The sequence below is a fragment of the Meles meles genome, chromosome 13 (genome assembly GCF_922984935.1).
Source record: "Meles meles chromosome 13, mMelMel3.1 paternal haplotype, whole genome shotgun sequence".
Taxonomy (NCBI): domain Eukaryota; kingdom Metazoa; phylum Chordata; class Mammalia; order Carnivora; family Mustelidae; genus Meles; species Meles meles.
In genome coordinates this window covers 35,038,689-35,065,505 of record NC_060078.1, presented here as the reverse complement: position 1 = coordinate 35,065,505, position 26,817 = coordinate 35,038,689, and the positions used below count along the sequence as shown (strand labels likewise).

The window sequence follows — 26,817 nt, the reverse complement described above, 5'->3', positions numbered from 1 at the left end:
AAAAAAGTTTAACATTGGGTTACCATGTCACTTAGCAATTCCACTCCTAGGTATATACATCAAAGAACTGAAAACATAGCCACATAAAAAACTTGTACATGCATTCTCAAAGCAACACTATTCATAATGCCAAAAATGTGGTAACAACCCCCAAATCTGTCAACCGATGAATGGATAAATAGAATCTGGTATATCTATACTATATTATTTGGCAAATAAAAAAAGTACTGATATATGCTCTAAGATGGGTGAATCTTGAAAACATGCTAAGTGAAAGAAGCCAGACACAAAAGAACACACATTATATGACTCCATTTTTATGCATGTCCAGAATAGGCAAATCAATTAAGACAGAAAATTGATTAGTTGTTGCTAGGGGATGGGGAGTGTGGCTAACTGGGAGATGCAGTATTTCTTTTTGGGGTGACTAAAAATAGTGATGGATATACAATTTTGTGAATACACTAAAAAACCCCAACAAATTGTATGAATTATATCTCAATTAAAAAAAGAAAAAGATAAGCAAGTATAGCATACCTTAAAGTTTCCCAAAACATAATAAACAAAAACCTGAACAGTTTTCTATGGTTTGAATTCAGTTTTATAAATGTTACCTTTTTTTTTTTTTTTTTGACTTTATTTATTGATTGAGAGAGAGAGCACGTGTGTAAATGGCGGGAGGGGCAGAGGGAGACGGAGAGTGGGGGTAAGAATCTCAAGCAGGCTCTGTGCACGGAGCCTGATGCAGGGCTCCAGGCCAGGATCGATCTCACCACCCTGAGCCGAAACCAACAGCTGGACGTTTAACTGCCTAAGTCACCCAGGCACCCCACCTTTTAATACTTCAACAATAATAATCATAATGATAAAAATAGAAGGTGCTTATTAAGCACTTACTAGGCATGTAGCATGCATTTTATACTTGGTATTCTCTCAAATCATCCCAATGATCTTGTACATGGAATTATTATCGCATTTTATGGAAAGGAAATTGAAGATAAAAGAGGCTGAGTAATTTGCGCAAGGTTACACGAAGGTAATTAAGTCTTACTCCAGAGGTTCTACTATGGAATTCCGTTTTAAAACAGTGACTTATTGGTCTCAAATACTGTTATTTTTCAATGCATTATGTTGTTCTTTCTATCACCATCAATGAATTAGATATCATTTTGGGGCCTAATATTAAACAATGATCTTACTTCCTTAGTTTATTGAGTACAGAACAAAGACAGAGAAAATTCCCCATATGACAAGTTTTTATTTGTATCAAATCACAGAGTACCATAGGTAAATATAAGATTATAATTTGAATGTTTTAATATAACATAATTTGGCAAATTATTTAATTATCCAAAGTTTATTACACATTTGAGTATGTGCTAAAGAGATTATCTGGCATAACTTGGCAAGATATATATTTCTGTACCTTATTTGACCATTTATCATTTATATGTGGTACACATATGTGTATATATGCATATACACACATACGTATATACATACATACACTCCTAAATTAACTATACTTGTATAAAAGCTGAAGATTGATGTGTTAGAATTAATTCCTGTTTAAAAATCTATTATATTAAATTGCATCTGCATTCAAAGCAGAAATGTAAAAAAACTGATCAATTTGCTAAATACGCATGAATTTACAAAGTAACTGAAAATGAAATAAAAATTTCCATTGAAATGTTATATTCCTGTCTAATCAATATTTAAGTGGCACTATCAAACTATGGAAATAGACATTATTCTTTTAGGTTGTTGAGAGAAAAAAGATTCTACTGAGCATTACTGTATTCCCTAAATTAAGAGTGAATATTATTATGGTAGGAAAAGATGGCAAATAATTTTCTTCTTTATTAATATGGGAATTCTCAGGAAGCAATCAAGGCAGTGACTATACTCCTGGGCTTGTGTTTCCTGCGCTTCTATCAGTGGAAGTCTGGCTTCTCAGGAAACGTGCAGCCAGTCCGCCTAATTATGACGCTTGCGGCATAGTGGCCAGCACGGATGCATTCAGTCAGGGGCTTGTCAGAGACCAGCTGAGACAGAAAACCTGGAACACAGACAAAAGGGAAGAACGTGAGTATTGCGTTAACAGCATGAGAAAGGTCATTTTCGGTCAGGCCAAAAATCAGTCCATGTATTTATCCCTCTCTTCAGTGTTGATAGTTAAGTGTTAAACCTCAAGTCTTAGAAAGTTCTTGCACCATACATCATGAGCTTCCCTCAATACATCTTTTAAAGAGCTCAAGTTGGGACATAACAACTCACCATCCAGGCATTTCTAGTCTTTGTACGCCTAAAGCATCATCACGCTTTCCTTTAGTTTTGAGATTAAGATGTTGTGAGTAAGAAGTACTGGCTAAAGAATATTACGTTGGGTTTTTACAGCTGAGAAGGAGGTATTAGTTATACCTCTCTCCGTCTCTCTGGATTCCTTATGTGTTGTTATTCCTAGCACACTGCTTTTGGACAAAATTCTATCATCTGGATGTCTCTCCAAGTACAGATTTGAGAGTTGAAGAATTACAAAGTACCTTACGTCTCCCTTTAACTCCCAGAAGCAACAGTGAAATGATTTCTATAGTCAAACACCATGGACCAAGTTGACATTTAAAATAAATAAAGTAGATAAAGTAGAAAACGGTGTTGAGGACTTTGGTTTCTGACCAAGATGAAATAAAAGGAACCACAATTACCCTTCCTCCAGAAACAACTAAAATAAGGACAAAATAAATGAAACAAAAATTTTCAAATACTGTAAAAGATCCATGAAAGAAGGGAAACAAATGGGATAAACGGTAAAATTGCTCTAGCTTACCTCCTAGAGAGTTACCAGGCTACAACACAAGGAGCAACAACTTAGGTAGAGCTTAACAGTCTCACTGAGTTGAAGAGATGGATTTGGGAGTCTGAGTAGGACAAAATTAAACATGTAGGCAGAATGATCAGCAAAAAAGAGAGAGAAGACATAAGTTACCAGTACTGGGAATAAGAGCAGTGATGTCACTACAGAATCCACAGTCACTGAAAGAATAATAAAGAGGGGCGCCTGGGTGGCTCAGTGGGTTAAGCCTCCGGTCATGATCTTAGGGTCATGGGATCCAGTCCCACATTGGGCTCTCTGTTCAGTGGGGAGCCTGCTACCCCCTGTCTCTCTGCCTGCCTCTCTGCCTACTTGTGATCTCTCTCTCTCTGTGTCAAATAAATTAAAAAAGTCTTTAAAAAAAAGAATAATAAAGAAACATTAACAACTTTATGCCAATAGATTTGGCAAGTTAGAGGAATTGGACAAATTCCTGCAAAGACACAAAATATGAAAGCTCAAGCTCAGGAAGAAATAGATAACCTGATTAGCTTTTTTGTATCAATTAAATATATTGATTTTTACAGTTAAAAATCTTCCCATAAAGACAATTCCAGGTTCAGGTGGTGTCAATGGTGATTTCTACCCAATATTTAAGCAGTAAAAATAATATCAATGCTATATAATAGACTTTTCAAAAAGCTGAAAACTGAAAATACTTCCTAACTTATTCCTTGAGGCCAGCATTACTCTGATACCAAAATAAAAAAAAAAAAAAGATGCAAATACTTTAAAGAAAATCCAATCCAATAGTATATTTTAAAGGATAATAAATTATTATCAGGTGGGGTTTATTCTAGGAATGCAAGGTTGTTTTAACATTCAAAAATTAATCAGTGTAATTTAGCATCACTAACAAAACCACAAGATCACCTAATGCAAGAAGAAAAGCACCTGACAAAATTCAACATACATATCTAATAACAACTTTAAGCAACCTAGGAATAGAAGGGAGCTTCCTCAACCTGATAAAGGGCACTTATAAAACTTACAGTTAAAATGATTCTTAATGGTGGATGATGGAATGTTTTCCCCTTAAAATCAAGAACAAGACAAAAATGTTTGTTCTTAAACACTTTAGCCAGTGCAATAAGGCAAACAAAAGAAATAAATAAAAGGTGTCAAGTGCTCACCTTGGCTGATTCCAATATTTATGTGGAAATGCAAAAGACTAAGATTAGTCAAATACACCTTTGAAAAACAAGACTACTTGAGTTAAAACTTATTATAGAACTAAAATAATCAAGACACTATGCTATTGGCATAAAGAAAAACAAATAGATCAATGCAACCAAAGAAAGAATTCAGAAATAAATCTACTTCTATGTCATCAATTGATTTTTGACAAAAGTATCAAAGCAATCCAGTGGAGAAAAGATAATCTTTTAAACAAATGGTCTTAGAACAGCTGGATGGCATATTTGAAAACAAAAAACAAAAAACAAAAAACGAAAAACAAAAACCCAATACAATAACAAAACCACTTCAACCCTTACCTCACATCATCTACAGAAATTAACTTGAAATGGATCACAGACCTAAATATAAGAGCTGAAACTATAAAATTCTGAGAAGGAAACAGAAAATCTTAGTGATTTTGAATTTGTCAAAAATCTCTTAAGTAAGACATAAAAGTACAAACTTTTACCAAGGAAAAAATAACTGGACTTTGCCAAATTAACTAATTCTACACGTCAATAATAAGAAAAAACCTAATCAAAAATGGTTTCAAAAGAGCTGAACTAACATTTTAGCAAAGACAATAAACAAATGCCAAATAAGCTCAGGAAAATATGTTCAACGCCATTACTCATCAGCGAAATGCGAATTAAAGCCACAGTTAGATACTACTGCTAACCCACTAGAATGGCTAAAATTAAAAAGACTGACCATAATAAGTGTTGACAAGGGTCTGGGTCATTTGGAACTCTCCTATTCTAGTAATGGGAATATAAAATGATAGTATCACTTTGAAAACCGTATGTCAGTATCTTAAAAAGTCAAACATACCTTTACCATATGATCTAGGCATTCTATTTCTACACATTAAACTCAAGGTAAATGAAAGTATATATTCACATCAAAGATTTGTAGTGAATGTTCACAGCAGCTTTATTTATAATATCCCCAAACTGGAAATGATCCAAATGTGGATGAGAAGAGGAAGGAAGCCAGGATTACAAAAGAGCATGGGAGTAGTGAATATGTCTACAGTGATGGTTTCATGGATGTATGGATGCCTATGTTAACATCTGCACAACTGTATACTTTAAATATGTGCAGTTTATTTTTTATCAGTTATAGTAAAATAAAACTGTAAAAAAAAAAGGGAAAAAAGTATTGTAGTTACAAATAAGACATTTCAAGAGCAGAATCTAGGGTTACTTTTCCTCTTGGAGAACGTGAGCTGCTCAGCAGTACTCAAATACTCAGAAGAACAGATAACAAGAAACTGTTCTGTAGCTGGACTTTCAGGCTGTTCCCTAGGCCCTGGCAGCCTGCGGGGGGTGCAGATTAATTGAGAAGCTGTGGTATAATGACCTGTAGAGAGCATTAGAAGAGATTTATGTCCTTTCTTCTCTACTATTCTGACCACACAAGCTTTTTCGCTGTCAGATTTGAGGAATGCTCTGTACCTAGTAAAATAAGTATTCCCAACCAAAGAATAAAAGAATAAAATTAATTTGGTTAATGGAGTGATATATTTTGAAGACCTTTGCTTATAATGTGAAATCACTCCCTCAAGAGGTTTAGCAAGAGTATTTTATCATTGAGTTTTTCAGGTAACAGTCAAAGGTCAATATTAACTTTCAGCCAAACTGTGAGACTAAAATGCTCAGCCCACACAGTGAATGGAGTATACGCCAAATTCAGAGTCAGATCAGCTTACAATGGAAACACGTCTATGAGAAGCCTTATATGCAACATCTGTTTTCCTCATTCCTTCTGGTATGATCTTTGTGAGAAAAAGAAAAACTTATGTTTATGAAATATTTCTGTGAAGCAAAAGCACGAGCATCCTCTTTCTAAGAGAAGAGGTAGTTGATGTCTGAAGTGAAGTACTCAGAAGAGACATTTGCTTTGACAAGTAGAAAGGCTGAATGCAGAAAAAAGCTAAGACCTTTGCCCCAGGTGAATAACAGTTTTCAATAATCTATTCTGAAAAACCGACTGAGACAAACTACAGATGTTACATAATCAATTGTAAGTGGAACCTTCATAAAGTAGGGGATGTGAATCTTAAAGGTTCTATAAAATGCTTTAAACAAGGGAGCTTATATTTTAAGATTCACAGGGAATCCTATTATAACATGAATAGACATTCTAAGATAATTTTTTATTGTGTAAAAGATATATAACCTAACTACCATTTTAACCATTTTAAGTGTGCAATTCATGATATTAATATCATTTTGCTAAGCTGTGTAATTGTCACTTTTATTAATTTCCAGAACATTTTCATTGCTTCAACAGAAACTCTTTCTTCCTTAAACAATAACTCTCTACTCCTCCACACTTCTGGCCTCTGGCAACTGCTACTCTACTTTCTGTCTCTAGGAATTTGCCTATTCTAGGTACCTCATATGAGTAAGATCACATAATATTTGTCCTTTTATGTCTGGCTTAGTTGACTCAGCGTACTGTTTCTCAATATAATTTTTAAATTAGAATTTTTAATTACTAGCTGACCTAAAATGTATTTTAAATAAAATGCTTTATTTGGAAATAATTCCAAATTCTTAGAAAAGTTGTGAGAATAAAATGTGAAAAAAATCCACATATCCCTTACCTAGATGCACTTATTTTTTTTTTTAAAGATTTTATTTATTTATTTGACAGAGAGAGATCACAAGTAGACAGAGAGGCAGGCAGAGAGAGAGAGAGGGAAGCAGGCTCACTGCTGAGCAGAGACGATGCGGGACTCGATCCCAGGACCCTGAGATCATGACATGAGCCGAAGGCAGCGGCTTAACCCACTGAGCCACCCAGGCGCCCCTAGATGCACTTATTTTTAATGTTTTGCTTCTTTGGTGCACATAGATTCTCTCTTTTTACAGGTTTTTGTTATTTTTGAGAGCAAGTTGCATTTATTATGCTCCTTAACCTTTAAATACATCCATGTTTCCTTCCTGAGGATAAGTTTTGTTTTTTGTTTTTTTTTTTGGTGACAGGGATATTTTTGAAGCATATAGTCTTCCCCTAGTTCCTATTTAATGAGAATCATCTCATTTTGGGTTTGTCTGATATTTCCTCATGATTTAATTCAATTATGCATTTCTGGCCAGAATACTAGAATAATTATATTGTGTCCTTCTCAAGGTATCACATTTAGAGGCACATTATGTCCAATTACTAGTCACTGGTGATGTTCATCTGATTACCTGGTTATAGTTTCCAATGCTTTGCAGTCACAAAGAAAGCTACAATGGATAACCTTTTGGATATATATCTTTGTGTTGCTGAGGGGTGATGCATCTTCAGGATAAATTTCTAGAAGTAGAATTTTGGGGCCGAAGAGTAGATACATAAGTATTTTTTTTTTTTTTTTAAGATTTTATTTATTTGACAGAGAGAGATCACAAGTAGACAGAGAGGCAGGCAGAGAGAGAGAAAGGGAAGCAGGTTCTCTGCTGAGCAGAGAGCCCGATGCGGGACTCGATCCCAGGACCCTGAGATTATGACCTGAGCCGAAGGCAGCGGCTTAACCCACTGAACCACCCAGGCGCCCCATAAATACTTTTATTAGATATTGCCAAATCCCCTTTCATAGAAGTTGAACGACTTTGTATTTCCACTAGTAAAGTTTAAGAGTGCTCATTTTCCCACAACCTCACCAACCGAGTATACTGTCAAGCTTTTGAATTTTTGCCAATGAAGGTTAGGAATTATATCTCAGTGTAATTTTAATTTGCATTTTCTTATTATGAGTGAGACTAAATATTTTATATGTTAAAGAACAAATCTGGTTTGTTCTTATCATTCACTTATTCTTCTAAAAGATTTTTGGTCTTCCTCTATTTTTAAAAGTTATTTGTATTTGGGGGATATTATTCTAATGAAGTATTTTTTTTTTAGGTAGGGAAAATATTAACAGTAGCAATTTGCTATTAATATATACAAATACTATGTCAGCAAGGAAACAAAGTTTCCTTATTCATATCTTCTTCACTGAATGTGGTAAATTTTAAAAAGTATGGTTGGCACGAACTGTGACAGATAAATATGGCTTGCAGATACATATCAAAAAAGAAGTTTGCTCTCTTTTAGTAAAGATTTTGGGTCTGTCAGGAATTCAACAAGAAAAACCTTAAACGACTGACTTGGAATGTGTGCTCAACATGAAAAAGTCGCTTTGGAGCCCTTTTTGTTGGTGCTTTTTTCCTGGTTCCTATGGTCCTCATTAGTATATTATCTTGCAAACGAAGGCTAAATTCTACATATATGCCTTCCCAACATAGTCAAAAGAACAGAAACAGGAGGCATAACACTGGAGAACAAGAAACATCAACACAGGTTGCCAATCAGGAACTCATAAAAGTGAATGATTTAGCTTTTCTGATTGTCATAAAATAAGAAAGCCATGCCACACAGATTTCAGGAATTTATCCATTTCTTCTAGGTTGTCCAATTGGCATGTAAGTTTTCATAATATTCTCTTATAAACCTTTTTATTTCTGTGGTGTTGGTTATTATTTTTCCTTCAGTTCTGATTTTATTAATGTGAGTCTTTTTTTTTTGATGAGTCTACAAGTTTATTGGTTTTGTTGATCTTTTCAAAGAACAAACTTCTGATTTCATTGATCTATTCCATTTTTTTAATGTTCTATTTTTTAAGTTTCTGTTTCATTTATTTCTGCTCTAATCTTTATTATTTCCTTCCTTCTACTGGCTTTGGGCTTTGTTCTTTATTTTGTAACTTCTTTAGGTATAAGGTTAGGTTGTTTATTTGAAATTTTTCTTTTCTTGGTTTTAAGGTAGGCCTATATTGCTATAATCTTCCCTATTAAAACAGCTTTTGTTGCATCCCAAAGATATTGGACGATTGTGTTTTCATTTTCATTTGTACCATGTATTTTTTAATTTCCTTGGTTTGCCCATTCATTGTTCAGTAGCATGTTATTTAGGCTCCATATATTTGTGTTCTTTCCAGATTTTTCTTGTATTTTAATAAAGAAAAGATAAACAGAAAGGAGTCCAAACATAACACTAAAAAAAGCCATCAAACTACAAGAGAGCAAGAAAAGAAGAAAGGAACAGAAGGAACTATAAAAATAACCATAATACAAGTAACAAAATGGCAAAAAGTACATACCTATCACAATAATTACTTTAAATGTAAATGGACTAAATCCTCTAATCTAGACAGGGTGATTGAGTGGATGAAAAAAAAAAGATGTATGTATATGCTGCCAACAAGAGACTCACTTCAGACCTAAAAACATAGGCAGATTGGAAGTGAAAGGACAGAAAAATACTTACCATGCAAATGGAAGCAAAAACAAAGTTGGGGTAACAATATTTTCATTGGACAAAATAGACTTACTTTATTTATCTATCTATCTATCTTTTAGGTAGGGTCCATGCTCAGCATAGAGCATAATGTGGGACTTGAACCTATGACTCTGTGATCAAGACCTGAGTTGAGATCAAAAGTCAGACACTCAACTGACTGAGCCATTCAGGTGCCCATGGGCAAAACAGACTTTAAAACAAAGACTGTAACAAGAGACAGAGAAAGACACTACATAAAGGAAATTCAACAAGAAGATATAACGATCATAAATATCTATGCACCCAAAACAGGAGCACCTAAATACATAAAGCAACTATTAATAGATACAAAGGAAGAAGGTGATAGTAATACAGTAACAATAGGGGACTTTAACATCTCACTTACATCAATGGATAGACCATCCAGAAAGAAAAATCAACAAGGAAACAATGGCTTTGCATGACACATTGGACCAGATGGACATAACATCTATACAGAACATTCCATCCAAACATAGCAGAATATACATTCTTTTCAAGTGCACATGTAACATTCTCCAGAATAGATCACGTTAGGCCACAAAACAAGTCTCAATAATATAAAAAGATCAAAATCATAATCAAATGGAAGAATGAAATTTAATAATTCACCTTTTACAAGTGTTAGCATCACATTTTATGCTAAATTTAGTTCTTACACATTTAAGTAGTACAGTACTTTGTTTACCTGGCAATATAGACAAATGTATATGTGTTTGAAGTAGTTTTTAAGCCATATAATTTAAAGGTCAGAGAAAACTAACAATGTGAAATAGAATAATACCTCTGGTACAAGACTGGAAGCACTAGCGGCTGCCATGGTCATGTATATTACACTTTCAATGATCACTCCTTAGAACTTCACTTAGAGCCTATTTAGTTCAAGAAAGCAAGTGAAAAAAAAAATTTTTTTCCCGATTGTAAAAGTAATAACCAATAAATGTAGAAAAAGTAGAAAAAAGTAGTATAACAGTAAACTTAAGAAATAAATACACACAGTCCCATTATTTAAAAAAAAGTGTTATTTAATATAGCATGGAGATCCTAAAAAGAGTAATAAGACTAAGAAAAAAATTAAAAAGTGTAAAAAAATGAAATAAACCTGTTGTTATTTTTAGTTAAGAGGACTGTACATAGAAAACTCCAAATATGGGCGCCTGGGTGGCTCAGTTGGCTAAGCATCCTGACTCTTTACCTTGGGTCCTGATCTCAGGGTCATGGGACTGAGCCCCACATTGGGCTCTGGGCTCAGTGCAGAGTCTGCTTGAGATTCTCTCTCTCTCTCTCTCTCCCTCACCCTAATAAATTTAAAAAAAAAAGAAAAGAAAAGAAAAGAAAACCCCAAATAATGTATAAATTGTTGGACTTCAGGGACTTTGGAAAGATTGCTGGATATAAGAGAAATACACAAAAGTCAATTATTCATATATAATCACCAATTAGTCATATATTTTTATATATCACAAAAGAAATTTTAAAAAGATACAAAAGCAACATAAATTATACCAGTTTCTAATGAATAAAATTATAAATCTTTATCAAGCAATATTACAAAGGACCTAAATAGAGAGATATGCCAGGTTCTTTGATAAGAAGATTCATTAATACAAAATCAAAGTCTCGACAAGGTTTTAGGGAACTGACAAGTTGATCCTAAAATCTATGAAAAACAAAGAGTCAAGAATAGCCAAAAATTCCTACCAAACAAAAACAAGGTAGGAAAGACCAGATCCAGCACTTATTATAAAACTATAATAATAAATGTAGTGTAGTATTGGCACAGGTATAAATAAAAAGTGCAAAGTTAAAGAAAAGATAGTTCTAAAATGAGCCTTTGCAAATGTGGAAAGTTGAGGTTCAATGGAATTAGCATTGTGAATACATGGGGAAAGGATGGTTTATTAGAAAACAGTGTTTAGGCAATTAATTTTTGATTAAAAAATAAAATTACTTTATTCCATATTTTAAAAATCCAGATGTATCAAGGAATTAAATATGAATGGCAAAACTGTAGGACTTTTAGAAGAAAATAAAGAATATACTAATATTGTAGAGGTAAGATCTTAATAAGACACAAAAAGCACATACTAATTCTAAAGTAAAATACTTAAAAAAAACCGACTCCTCCTCTCTCTCTCTCTGCCTACTTGTGATCTCTGTCAAATAAATAAATAAAATCTTTAAAAAAAAAAATCGACTATTCTAGGGGCACCCGAGTGGCTCAGTCATTACACGTTTGCCTACATGGATCATGATCCCAGGCTCCTGGGATCCAGCCCTGCATCGGGCTCCCTGCTTGGCGGGGAGCCTGCTTCTTCGTCTCCTACTCCCCCTGTTTGTGTTCCCCCTCTTGCTGTGTCTTTCTCTGTCAAATATAAAAATAAATCTTAAAAAAAAAAATCTAGGGGCACTTGGGTGGCTCAGTGGGTTGAGCCTCTGCCTTTGGCTCAGGTCAGGGTCTCTGGGTCCTGGAATCGAGCCCTCATTGGACTCTGGCTCAATGGGGAGTCTGCTTCCCCCTCACTCTCTGCCTGCCTCTCTGCCTACTTGTGATCTCTCTGTCAAATATATAAATAAAATCTTAAAAAAAAAATCCATCAATTTGAAGAGGGGAGTTAGATCCATGGAATGGAATAATACAAAGTAGTTAGCCAGAGAAGGTAGATCTTTATGTGCTGCTATGAAACAAGGTCCAAAATATGATTAAATGAAAGATCAAGGGTATAGGCCAATAAGCACAGTATATAGTATTCTCATTTGATAAAAACTGGGATATTAATACATACACAAACTTGTACATAGGTCAGATACTTCTGGATGGATTTAATAGAAACTAGCAAAGAAAGCTGCCTCAAAGAGGGGAATTAGAGGATTGGGGTAGGACCAATGTTTACTTTTCATTGTATCTCTTACTTCTACTATATATGTATATATCCTTTTTGTACTGTTGTATTTTCTACTTATTTTATTATTTCTGCAATAAAAAGTATATTATTTTCCAATATTTTTAAATATTCCTAGAGACCATGCTTTTTAAATGTGGATATAACATAATTGACTCAATCCTAATATTGCATATTTAGGTCGTTTCTATTTTTTTTTTTTAACTATAAATAACACTGTGATGAGTATCTTTATAAAATTCTTATGGCGTTAACCATTACGCACATTTTTCATTTCCTTAGGATAAATGTCTTTAAGGGTAATTAATAATTTTTCAGGCTTTACATATTATTGCCAGATTTCTTTTCAAAAAGATCTTATTAGTGTACACTCCCAATAGCATTCTTGCTATTAAAAAATTCTGTTTGATAATTTGAAAAGTTAAAGGCATAATCTTAATTTAGTCATTTGTTATTAGGGATAGTGAAAACTTTTTTGTTTATATGCCGACTAGCCATTTGTATTTCTTTTTTTTTTTTTTAAAGATTTTGTTTATTTATTTGACAGAGAGAGACAAAGCGAGAGAGGGAGCACAAGCAGGGGGAGTGGGAGAGGAAGAAGCAGGCTCCCCGCTGAGCAGAGAGCCCGACGCGGGGCTTAATCCCAGGACCCTGGGATCATGACCCAAGCTGAAGGCAGATACTTAAGGACTGAGACACCCAGGCGCCCCCATTTGTATTTCTTTTTACAAAGTGAAGACAACTTCTACCCATTTTTCCATTGGAATACCTCTCTCCCTTTGTTGATTTTTTAAAAAATATTTTATTTATTTATTTGACAGAGAGAGAGAGAGATCACAAGTAGAGCAGCAGGCAGAGAGAGAGGGGGAAGCAGGCTCCCCGCGGAGCAGAGAGCCCGATGCGGAGCTCGATCCCAGGACCCTGAGACCATGATCCGAGCCGAAGGCAGCAGCCCAACCCACTGAGCCACCCAGGCACCCTCCTTTGTTGATTTTTTTTTTTTTTCTGTTTTTTTTTTGTTTTTTTTTTTTATTTTTTCAGCATAACAGTATTCATTCTTTTTGCACAACACCCAGTGCTCCATGCAAAACGTGCCCTCCCCATCACCCACCACCTGTTCCCCCAACCTCCCACCCCTGACCCTTCAAAACCCTCAGGTTGTTATTCAGAGTCCATAGTCTCTTATGGTTCGCCTCCCCTCCCCAATGTCCATAGCCCGCTCCCCCTCTCCCAATCCCACCTCCCCCCAGCAACCCCCAGTTTGTTTTGTGAGATTAAGAGTCATTTATGGTTTGTCTCCCTCCCAATCCCATCTTGTTTCATTGATTCTTCTCCTATCCCCCTACCCCCCCATGTTGCTTCTCCATGTCCTCATATCAGGGAGATCATATGATAGTTGTCTTTCTCCGATTGACTTATTTCACTAAGCATAATACGCTCTAGTTCCATCCACGTCGTCGCAAATGGCAAGATTTCATTTCTTTTGATGGCTGCATAGTATTCCATTGTGTATATATACCACATCTTCTTGATCCATTCATCTGTTGATGGACATCTAGGTTCTTTCCATAGTCTGGCTATTGTAGACATTGCTGCTATAAACATTCGGGTACACGTGCCCCTTCAGATCACTATGTTTGTATCTTTAGGGTAAATACCCAGTAGTGCAATTGCTGGGTCATAGGGTAGTTCTATTTTCAACATTTTGAGGAACCTCCATGCTGTTTTCCAGAGTGGTTGGACCAGCTTGCATTCCCACCAACAGTGGAGGAGGGTTCCCCTTTCTCCACATCCTCTCCAGCATCTGTCATTTCCTGACTTGTTGCACAGCAAAGGAAACAGTTAACAAAACCAAAAGACAGCTGACAGAATGGGAGAAGATATTTGCAAACGACATATCAGATAAAGGGCTAGTATCCAAAATCTATAAGGAACTTAGCAAACTCAACACCCAAAGAACAAACAATCCAATCAAGAAATGGGCAGAGGACATGAACAGACATTTCTGCAAAGAAGACATCCAGATGGCCAACAGACACATGAAAAAGTGCTCCACGTCACTCGGCATCAGGGAAATACAAATCAAAACCACAATGAGATATCACCTCCTTTGTTGATTTTTAAGAGACATTCCCAGTTTGTTTACTGTATATATTACAAATACTTTTCCTTACTTTGTCATTTGTCTTTTATTTTTATTGTTATATAGATTAACCTTTGCTTTAATAAATTTTCCACTGAATTTAGGTTGAGAAAGGTCTTCCATACCATGAGATCAGATAAATATTAGACTACCTTTTCTTTTAGTTCCTTTGTGGTCATTTAACTCTATTCCATCTGGAAATTCTTTGAGTATGATGATTGGTAGAGACCAATCTTTAATTTTTCCAAAAAGTTGTATTTTTGTTCCACTACCATGCCTTAAGTACTTCATCCTGTTCCAGTTGTTTTAAACATTTTATTTGGAAATAATTTTAGATTCTCAGAAGAACTGCAAAGATAGTAGAGTGTGCTATTGTACCTATCCTACATGTGTTTCCTTCCATTTTACTCTTTTGTCAGATCCACGCAATACACCTTAGAAACTTTTTTTTTTTTTTGGAGAGACAGAGAGAGCATGTGCGTGAATGGGGTTGGGCGAATGGAGGGAGCAGAGGGACAGAGAGAGAATCTTAAGCAGGCTCTACACTCAGCGTGGTGCCTGATGAGAGGCTTGATCTCATGAGCCTGAGATCATCACTTGAGCTAAAATCAAGAGTCAGATGCTTAACTGATTGAGCCACTGAGGCACCCTGCACTTTAGAAACATTTTTATTCAAAATAATAAAAAGGCAAAAATTTTATGTGTGTCTAAAAAGACAACATTATCATTCCCGGATTTCAAAGATGATTTTTTCAAAGATGATTGTTCTTCTCATCTTCTAAATATTCTATAATAAGTAATATTACTTTTATAATATAAAAAGCCAGTATTCAAGAGTTTCAGCTAAGTGATGCCTTTATGCCTTTAGAGTTTTCCACTTATGCCTTTAGAGTTCATTAATAATTATAGCCACCTGGGAATAGAGATTACCCCAAAGTAAATCAGTGTAAGTATCAGCATAAGCATAATGAAATTGGTCACTCTTAGAAGATTCCTCAAGGACATAAAGATCTTTACTACTTTCTGTATCCTTATACTTAGGGAAACAAAGGTTGTGTGAGAGGACCTATCTTAGAAAGTTTCTGAGGAAACTTTAGCCCAGCCTTTCTTCTCCCAAATGAAGTCTTCATCTATAGAAACTATATGCCAAGTAAATCAGTCTGCATCTTTTGAAATGGAAATTCAAGGACCAATGCTTCCCTAGAAGGGATTGCTGGGAAAATTCCTGACAGAATTAAGCAGAAAGGATCATCGTACTCGGAAAGAGTGACTATCATGTGGTATCAATGAAAACAAGCTTTCTGGTAAAAGCTGTGAGGTCACTGGCCATAAGACACTCGGCACCATAGGACACTATAGCTGATGAAGCTGAGATACACAGGGCATATACATATACTGAAGATATGAGTAAAATGAGATAGGTGGAAGAAAAGTTTTTCCACGTTGGTACTTAAAAAAAAATAATAAACTCTATTTTTTGGAGCATTTTTAAGTTTACAGAAAAATTAAATGGAAAGTACAGAGTTCCTTTATATCCTCTCATCCCCTCAACCTTCAGTATCCCCTATTGTTAACATCTTGCATTGATTCATTTGTTGTTTTTTTTTGTTGTTGTTGTTATTTTTAAGAGAGAGAGTGTAAGTGCCCACAAGCTGAGGAGGGAGAGGCAGAGGGAAAGGAAAAGAGAGATCTTAAGCAGGATCCATGCTCAGTATGGAGCCCCATGCAGGCCTGAGATCATGACCTGAGACCTGGGCCACAATCAAGAGTCAGATGCTGGGGCGCCTGGGTGGCTCAGTGGGTTAAAGCCTCTGCCTTCAGCTCAGGTCATGATCCCAGGGTCCTGGGATCGAGCCCCGTATCGGGCTCTCTGCTCAGCAGGGAGCCTGCTTCCCCCTCTCTCTCTCTGCCTGCCTCTCTGCCTACTTGTGATCTCTGTCAAATAAATAAATACAACATTAAAAAAAAAGAGTCAGATGCTTAATCTACTGAGCCACCCAGGTGCCCTAATAATGACTGATTATTAACAACTAAAGTCCATGGTTTATATTAGGGCTCATTTTTTGTGTTGTTCATTCTGTAAGACTTGAAAAATGCTTAATGATCAGTTTTCTACCAGTAGAGTATCATACAATATAGTTTTGCTACCTTAAAAAACCCCTGTAATCTACACATTTATTTATGTTTCTATACTCCCCTCCCCAAGTCCTTGTCAACCACTGATATTTTTGCTGTGTCCATAGTTTTGCTTTTCCCAGACCAGGGACAAAGAGCTACTGGACCAGACTATCATAGTTGGAATCATACAGTGTATAGCCCTTTCATGATTGGTCTCTCTAATTTAGTACTGTGTTTTTAAGTTCCCTCTGTATCTTTTCATGGCTTGATAGCTCACTTCTTTTTGTGGTTGAATAGTAATCCATTGTATGGATGTGCCACAGTTTGTTTATCCAGTCACCTACTAAAGGATATCTTGCTTCCAAGTTTTGTCAATTAAATTGCTTAAGGCTGCTATCAATACCCACGTGCACCCATTTCAACATGGACATAAGTTTTCAATTTATTTGGGTAAATACTGAGGAGCATGATTTGCTGGACCATATGGTAGGAGGCTGTTTTGTAAGAAATTGCCTAACTGTTTTCCAAGGTGGCTGTACCATTTTGCATTCCCATTAGTAACGAATGGGAGTTCCTGCTGCTGCTCATCTTTGCTACATGGGCCATACATATAAACTCAAGAAGTTGGTAAAGTGATATGACTGAAAGAATGGTTTTTCCATTAAAAAAAAAAATCTCAATACTTACTTAAAAAAAAAACCCTCCTCAAATAAAATGGACTATTTAAAAGTACATGCATTTAACCAAACTCACTAATCTATTCCACTGTTTGGTAAAGTTATTTACTTTATTGTATGTTTTTGTCTTCAGAAAGCTACATGGTGCACTTCATATTCCGTTGGTACTTTCTAAGGCTTTGGCTCAGATCCTTGAGGACTAGGTCAATGATCTAATGAATCATTTGAATTCCTGACTGTTACAATACTATGATTTCCCTACTGTCTCCATCCCTTGCCCAACCCCAGCTCATTCATTTAAGTTATCAATGTTCTTTATACATGAGTAATATCAAACTACACACTGTATAGTAGTGACAAGTTAATTACATAGTTATTAAGAGATAATGTGGGAGTAGTAACATAAGTTATCATGTAATTTACCTTTGTTCTTTGAGACACTACCATGTAATTAAAGCAAACCTGATATAATATTTTATAGAAACTAACAGTGCTGAACTCTATATTCCCCCCATCCTTCTCCCTGTAAAAAATTTGCTCTCAGTCTTTTCTGGGTCAATTTGATTTTTCAATTCTTTGTTTGTTTTTCACCTTTCTTAGATATCTACACTTTAGTGATGATTGATGTGCTTTTTAAAACTGTCCTGCTATATTTTCTAGATCAATAGTTACCAGATACATGCTGCCACATGGCACACGGGAGAGTCAACTTAAAGGCTGTATTTTTTTTTAAGGCTGTATTTTATTACGTGTAGCTACTTTAAGAGAATAAGATACATACTAAAACATTGACTAGCTGAATCCTCTATTTATTAGACTCATGCTACTACCACTCCTATACTTGATGTTTATTGTAAGAAGCAAATGAAAAAGAAAAACCCAGAATGCCATCAAAAATACTTTGATTTATTCAGTCAACAGCTTTTGAATGCCTACCATTACTAGATATCATGATTCAAAGATGGATAAAACATGTTTGTCTTAGAAAATTTTATAGTTTTAGGAGAGAAAACTATATAAATACTTTAAAAATAATCCTAGCAGAAGTGTGAAGTATGAACTTACTAGGAAAGAGATTGTTGGCAGAGAGATCAAATTGGAACTTAGTGCAACATTTTAGGAGTGGTTCTCAAAGTGTGTCTCTGGATCACCTAAGTCCCACCCTAGACCTACAGAATTAGAAACTGGATAGAGGGGGTGCCTGGGTGGCTCAGTGGGTTAAAGCCTCTGCCTTCGGCTCAGGTCATGATCCTAGGGTCCTGGGATCGAGCCCCACATCGGGCTCTCTGCTCCGCAGGGAGCCTGCTTCCTCCTCTCTCTCTGCCTGCCTCTCTGCCTAGTTGTGATTTCTCTCTGTCAAATAAATAAAATATTAAAAAAAAAAAAAAAGAAACTGGATAGGGCCCAGCAATTATCAATTGCTGGGACAATTTAACAAGCCTGCATGTTCAAGTTTGAGAACCACTGTTGTAGGTGGTAGATAATAAGGACAGGAAGGAAAAAACAGGTTTAATGATCTGATGTGGGTGCTGATGAAATGTGAAGCAGGCAAGGACAATTCTGTGACTTAAAGTTGAGGTAACTGTATGGACAAGGGACCATGGCTTATGTCCCAGAGTCAGATCATGTCAGGTGCTCTACACTGGAGAGTCTTACTGCTTTCTCTGGGGAGGACTACTTTTAACTCCACTCCCACCTGTCAGTGGAGGAATACCAGCAAAATCCTAGGTAGGACAGGACAGAGGTGTTGTTATTTGATGCATTTGATTCACTGGGCATTTTGGCAAACCAAATCTAGAGATCTACAGAGTAACTTCAATATATTCTGTGAAATCTTTTTTTTTTTTAAAGATTTTATTTATTTATTCATTTGTCAGAGAGAGAGAGAGAGAGCACACACAAGTGGGCAGAGTGGCAGGCAGAGGCTGAGAGAGAAGCTCCTGCCGAGTAAGGAGCTGATGCGGGACTCGATCCCAGGACCCAAGGATCATGACCTGAGCTGAAGGCATTGGCTTAACCAACTGAGCCACCCAGGTGTCCCTATTCTGTGAAGCCTCTGACCTGGAAGCTACTGCCTATTAGCAGGAACTGATTTACAGATTTACGATCTTGGGAATCAGTTTTCTTATTTGTATTATAAATACTTAGGACAATTGATGTTAGATGTTGTCTTCTTTCCTAACACATGTATATTCTCCATATTTACCTCTATTTAAAAAAAAAATTTTATTTATTTTTAACTTTTTTTTTTAAAAGATTTTATTTATTTATTTGACACAGAGAGAGAGAGATCACAAGCAGGCGGAGAGGCAGGCAGAGAGAGGGGGGAAGGAGGCTCCCCGCTGTGCAGAGAGCCCTGAGATCATGACCTGAGCCAAAAGCAGCGTTAACCCACTGAGCCACCCAGGTGCCCCTACTTCTATTTTTTTTTTTTTAAAGTAATCTCTATGTGTAATGCGGGGCTCAAACTCATGACCCACCCGAGATCAAGAGTCACATGCTCTATGGACTGAGCCAGCCAGGTGCCCCTTCTTATTTACTTCTATTTTAAGTAACAGTAAGAATAAGTTAGCTATGATGAGTCTCTCTGTCATTGGATTAGTCACATAACATGTTAGCATGGGTTAATCTTTTTCTTTAATTAAAAAAAAATTTTTTTTTTTAAAGCATGGGTTAATCTTAAATCAAGGTGACCTGATACTAAAGTATGGCCTGCTATTTCCTGACCCATTCCACACCTTGTGACAAAATCCTTTAATAACCAATTTCTTAGAAATATTGACTAGAATGGTTTTTATTTGATGGTAGGGTGCAAGTTTGCTTGCAGCTGGCCATGTGATTGATTGACTAACTGATACAACTATTTACTGGGTGTTTACTTTGTGTCAGGCACTCTGTTGGGTCCTAGGGATACAATGGTGAATAAGACATATGGAGTCCCTGTGGGGCCCCTGGGTGGCTCAGTGGGTTAAGCCTCTGCCTTCGGCTCAGGTCATGATCTCGGGGTCCTAAGATTGAGCCCCGCATCAGGCTCTCTGCTCAGCAAGGAGCCTGTCCCCTCCCCCCGCCTGCTGTTCTGCCTACTTGTGCTCTCTCTCTTTGTGAAATAAATGAATTAAAAAAAAAAAGACATATGGAGTCCCTGTTCTCTTGAAGCTTATATTTTAATAAGGGAGATTAAAAAAATCCCAAGTAATAAGTTAGTAATTAAGATAAGCAAGATAATAAATAAGTAAATAAGGTAATTCTAGAGAGTGTTAAGTGCTGTTAAGGAAAATAACTGTGTGTAGCAGTAGAGAATAAGAGTGAAGGGACCCATATTAGACAGGGTAATTAGTGAAGAGGTGACTTTTAAAACTGAAACTGAGAAATAGAAAGAGACAGCCATGTAAAGAGGGTAAGACAATTCTAGGCTAAGGAGCTCCATGTGCAAAGTGGATAGAAGGCCTAAAAGAAGAAGACCAATATAGCCAGAGCATGTAAGCAAAGCTGAGAGCAGCATGAAATACAGAATCATGGATAGCAGATCATATAGATTCTTTCAGGTCACTCCAGGAGTTTAGAGTTTTAGTCTAAGTTCAACTAGAAGCCACTGAAGCAAGGAAGTGAAGTAATTCAGTTTCTTCCTCGAAGAGTTATTTTGGCTATTGTATAGAAAATGGAATGGAGAGTAAGAAAGAGTGAAAGTATGAAGATTAGTTAGGAGCCACTATAGTAAGTAGAAAACAGGCTTGACCTAAAGTGTTGGGAGAAAAGTGGGTGGATTTGGGGTAAGATCATATGAGAAGAATTCACTGAAGGTATGGACAGATGGAAAGGAATGCATCACTTGTGTACTGCTGGGAATGAAAACTTTGGAAAACAGTATGAAGGTTCCTCAAAAAGTTACCAGTAGAACCATCCTACAATCCAGCAATTGCACTACTAAGTATTTACCCCAACATACAAAGACATGAATTCAAAGGGATACCTGCACTCCGATGTTTATAGCAGCATTAATTACAATAGCCAAATACCGAAGGAGCTCAACTGTCCATCGATAGATGAGTAAAGATGTGGTATGTATATACACACAAAATAGAATATTACCCAGGCATAAAAAAGAATGATACCTTGCCATTTTCAACGATGTGGACAGAGCTACAGAGTATAATGCTAAACAAAGTAAGTCGGAGAAAGACAAATACTATATGATCACTCACGTGTGGAATTTAAGAAACAAAACAAATGTGTAAAGGGAGAGAAAAGAGAGAGAGAGGCAAACCAAGAAACAGACTCTTAATTATAGAGAACAAACTAATGATTACCAGAGGGGAGTTGGGTGGAGTGGTAGGTAAAACAGATGATAAGGATTAAGGAGGACATTTGTGATGAGCACTGGTGATGTATGGGATTGTTGAATTACTACACTGTACACCTGAAACTAAGATAAAACTATATGTTAACTATATTGGAATTAAAATAAAAACTTAATAAAAAATTGAATCCTAGGTTTCCAGCTTGAGATTCAGGGTATTTGATGTTCTATGTATTGTGTGATAGATGGATTGTGCTGTAGGGAACACTTTTAGGACAATAAGTATGAGAAAAATGAAGTAGACAGGCATACAAACACACACATTGACAGAACCCATCCATCCATCCATTACCCTTTTAAGAAAAATCACCTCCTCTCTAGCATTGCTGAGGGGTTCAGTTGATATATTCTGTACATGTAAATCAGCCCCTCCTCCTAACTGAACCAAGGAGAGGGCATCTCACCCAAGAGCAAATAATTATGGTTCTGCTAGTGTCCTACTTATGCACTGCACCAAAACTAAGCTAACTTAGTGTTAGCTAGAGGAAAGCAAAGAAAGACCAGCAAGTTGATGGTGAGATAGAGGAAGCCCACATGCAATGGCAGCTGAGTAACATTACCGTGTAAGCACAGGAGTGAAGAGCCATGAATACCTGCTCTTCAGGTCTCTAGAACTGATTTGAGTCTAGAATTACCACCTGGCTCTACTCTCAGTGAAACCTGTACAGTTTTGGCTCCTGTTTGAGATTCCTTTTATTATAGGCAGCACTTAATGAGGCTTTATGATGCTTTACACACATTATGTAATTTAACTTTCATGATAACCCAAATGAGGTAGGTTCTCGTTATTGTCATTTTTATAGATGAGGAATCTAAGACTTCGGAAACGTTAACTAACGTGTCCACAGTCCTACAACTAGTTAATGGTAGTACAAGGACTCAAACCTGTATTTTATGACCCACTGTCTTAATCACTATGTTACAATGTCTTCCTTAATGTTTGTGTGTTTCCTTACAAAAATTCCTTATCCTGAGCTAAATGAAATGCGTTTCTTTTTTTTTTTTTAAGATTTTATTTATTGATTCGACAGACAGAGATCGCAAGTAGGCAGAGAGACAGGCAGAGAGAGAGGAGGAAGCATGCTTCCCGCCGAGCAGAGAGCCCAATGTGGGGCTCAATCCCAGGACCCTGAGATCATGATCCAAGCCGAAGGCAGAGGCTTTAACCCACTGAGCCAACCAGGTGCCCCTGAAATGCGTTTCTGTTCCTTTTGTTCAAAGGAGTCAGATGAAATAATGCCTTAAAGCTGAAGTATGGCTGCCTACTGTATCTTGCCCTCCTTTCCATGATGCAAGCTCCCTCACACAGTTGTCATTCTTAAGAAGATTAAATAGAACAAAATATATCGCTGTATAGCGAGGATTTTGAAATGTCCATGTAAAGAATAGGATGATATGTTATAACTGTAAGTCCATATCCTTTCATTTTCTTCTGTCTTTTAATACTTTAATATACAATAAAGATATAAGTACAAACGTGAAGGGGAGCCCGGCTGACTCAGTTGGTAGAACATGCAACTCTGGATCTTGGGGTCATGAGTTCAAGCCCCATGTTGGCCCTAGAGCTTACTTAAATAAATAAGTAAATACCAGGGGCGCCTGGGTGGCTCAGTGGGTTAAAGCCTCTGCCTTCGACTTGGGTCATGGTCCCAGGGTCCTGGGATAGAGCCCCACAACGGGCTCTCTGCTCAGCGGGGAACCTGCTTCCTCCTCTCTCTGCCTGCCTCTCAACCTACTTGTGATCTCTGTCAAATAAATAAAATCTAAAATAAAATAAAACAAAATAAGTAAATACAACTGTGAGAAGCCAATTTCTTCCTCTATCTATCTTCTGAAAAATTAAAAGAGCTCTGGTGGTGCTCTCTATAACAAAACTTCATAATCTACTATTTCATGGCTTAAAGACTTAAGTAACTCAAGGCAGAATTTGGCTTATAACTACGTAGCATTTCAAAGGCAAAGAACCATAGCTCTCAGGGATGCCTGGGTGGCTCAGTTGGTTAAGCATCTGCCTTGGGCTCAGGTCATGATCCCAAGGTCCTGGGATAAAGCCCTACTTGGGCTCCTTGCTCAGTGGGGAGCCTGCTTCTCCCTCAACCTGCTATTCCCCCTGCTTGTGGCCCCCCACAACAAATAAATAAAATCTTAAAAAAAAAAAGGCACTGCCCCAATATCTTTCACTGTCCTTTTTGAGAGAGTCTGTTGCTTCTACGTTTTAGAAGAGGTTGTCCCTCAGATTATCATTATTTTTCTTAGTCATTTAAGCAGATTGGGGCAGAGGTACCAGAGGTCATGAGAAGTTTACTACAGTGCAGTGAATACATGATTACAGCTGAAAGGAAGACTAATTTTAAATCTAATGATCAAACTTATTTTAAATAAGTTTTCAATTTTGTGTTCATCATCCCAGGTGAGTGATTTTTTTTTTTTTTTTTTTGACTCTGATGTTTTCCTAGCCATTTGCAAGAGGGCAGGTAGTGTGTTTATATGAATACCTTCCATCAAATTTAATAGCTAGTTCAGTTTCTATGGAAGGTAAGTAACCCCTCAGTCTGACCTTTTCTTTTACACAGATGTGCATCAACTTTTATCTTTAAGATGATGACTAACTTATAGCAGCTAGAATATTTTAGATTCTTCTTTAATGAAGAAAGGTATTTAGGAACAAGGGTGGCAGTGACAGTTTTATGTGTCTAGGTCATGTGCTACAAAAACACTGAATTTTAATAAAGATTTTAACAGGGTATTTTTTCTACAACAACATGTGTTTTAAATATTTTATAATTGCTTTACTACTTTAAAATTGATTTTTCAGAAAAATCACATACTTCTTCTGTTGATAAGAGTATAGATCACTGTCCCTTTACATTGTGTTTTGGTGTTAGTCTAATTACTAGACTGAGAAAAAGTCTGGAAAACCTTTACCTATTAAATTCATATATTTAACAAGTCACAACCTTGAAATCTTGCTCTACCTGAAAGCACCATTAAAAGTGCTTGGCTATTATTACTGGCGGAAATTTTTAATAAAGGCTAATTAAGCTACAAAACTCCCAAGCGGTTAACTGATTTTAGGGGCTAAATTTCTGGTACTTCTAATTATCCTCTGATGGCTTTACTTAGTGTTTCACAACCATGACAGATGACAATGAAAAGCTGCAGTGAAATTCATCCACCCTGACACTGTGCTAAGCACCGGTTTCTCCCTCTCCAAGTTAAATCAATACTCTGTTTGAGTAAACACATTTACAGCTTTATTAGGATGTCTTGCTTGTTCTGTAACAGCTACTTGAAGCTGTGGTAACAAATCGACTCAACTCAGTTAAACCTAGAGAGCTGGGTAAGAGGCCCATCGATAAGGTTGTTATAAAAATAAACTGCAGGAGATCAGAAAGCTGGAGCAAACAGTCTGGTAAATGTCAATATTTTCCTTTACAGAGGATGACAAAAACAGTGAGATCATGCGGAAAGTCTGTCTTTTCCCCCCTTAAAAATGTTTCTTGTTTCAATTGGATAAAAGCATTTCTACTTTTTGTGCACAACTCTTCTGAATGACATTTTTGCTTCCTAATTCCCATGTGCATCTGGAACAGGAAGCTGATGTAAATATTTGGCATTTTCCCTGCCATGTCAGATTCTTTATTTTTCTTCATATTGAGAGGCTTATTTTGGTTGTCGGTGACTTTGAAAAATGACCTTATTCAAGTTAACTATAGCACCTGGGTGGCTCAGTCTTACCTTCTTTTTATTAATTAAACAAAACTTCTGTCATCTGTGTTTGGGAGGTCATTGCCATGTAGTATTAACTCTTAAGCTGTGAGACCTGATGTTGCACTTTCCAAATTAGGCCTTCCTTATTTATGTATTTAACAAGACCAAACAGTGTTAGCTTCAGACAGGCCACACAACCTCCTGACTAGCCATAGTATATAAAAACGTCTGTTACCTCTTTTTTTCTTTTTTTAAAGATTTTATTTATTTATTTGACAGACAGAGATCACAATAGGCAGAGAGGCAGGCAGAGAGAGAGGAGGAAGCAGGCTCCTGCTGAGCACAGAGCCCAATGCAGGGTTCGATCCAGGACCCTGGGATCACCCGCTGAGCCACCCAGGCGCCCCATGTCTGTTACCTCTTAGGAGCTAGCTTCCATAGTGCCGATAGCCCTACCAAACAAGAACTTGTATACCCTCTTTTAGATGTTCACAGGTTGCTCAGAGGACTAACATCTGGCAGGAAATTCCCACTTCAGTTTGGCTAGCTTAGCCTACCCAGATGTGACAAAGAAGTGGTTTCCCCCAGTGGAAAAGTGCTCTACATGTAAACTCTTTTTCTTTCATTTTCTATGTGGTGGTGTTAGTAAAATTTTGTTTTGTTATGGCTTGACTTCATGTTGACTACCAACTAGTCATGAACTCAAGTAATAAGTTATGACCCATATGCTAGAAAACCCAGATTCTTCTGGAAAAAGGAAGTCAACAAATTTACATTTTGAAGTAATTTAAAAAGCTACTTTGCCTGCCAGGGTAAGGTAGGTATTTGCATAATGAAAACCAAAGCCCAAGTGGTGTCAGATGGTGCAGTGACTGACATGGACAGGAAGTCAATTCAGAGCAAAGGCTCCTTTGCAATAGCTCAGCACCACACATCCTCCCACACAAAGTGAGCAACTGAGCAGCACAGTATAACCTACAGGAAAATGGCCAGTGCTATAGCCATAAGGATGACTTATTTCCTTTCTCTGGTGACTGAAAATGGAAGTCTGTCAAATTCTATTAACATGGCATGGGATACTACATATGAATTAAAAAACCCCTCCAAAACCCAAAACTTTTAAATGGTTCCAATTCAGGAAAGACTCTAAAAGAGGACCATGAAACAGTATATTTTACTCGTAGATGTAAGTTGCCCTTCTGCCCCAACCCCTTTCAAAATACTGCTTTAAAGATCATTCCACCTCATGAAACAGAAACGTACAAGATCAGGTTAGAATTTGAATTTTCAACCTAAAGTGTGATCTCTTGATGTGGTTCCCAAAATAAAAGTATAGCATATGCTTCTGTTTATAAATGAAGTCAAACATCTTGGATACCCACATGCCAAGAAAAAGTACATCAAAGGCTTCTACCCATTTGGGATATTGACTCTTGACCTATGTATTTCCAAGAGGACTATACAATAGATTGCTTAACAGACAACTTTCATTTGGGTTATTA

The 26,817-nt window shown here is 36.7% G+C and overlaps 1 protein-coding gene across 4 annotated transcripts in view; it reads right to left on the bottom strand.

Annotated features, from left to right (window-relative positions):
- Positions 1–1,238: 1,238 nt before the first annotated feature.
- The window catches only part of ADK (adenosine kinase), a 538,475-nt gene continuing 512,896 nt past the window's right edge, over positions 1,239–26,817 (bottom strand). For all 4 annotated transcript variants that reach the window (XM_046026661.1, XM_046026665.1, XM_046026664.1 and 1 more), the window contains one exon: positions 1,239–2,062. In XM_046026661.1, coding sequence (XP_045882617.1) covers positions 1,938–2,062 — 125 coding nt within the window. In that variant the 3' untranslated portion in view covers positions 1,239–1,937. The remainder of the gene's footprint in view (positions 2,063–26,817) is intronic.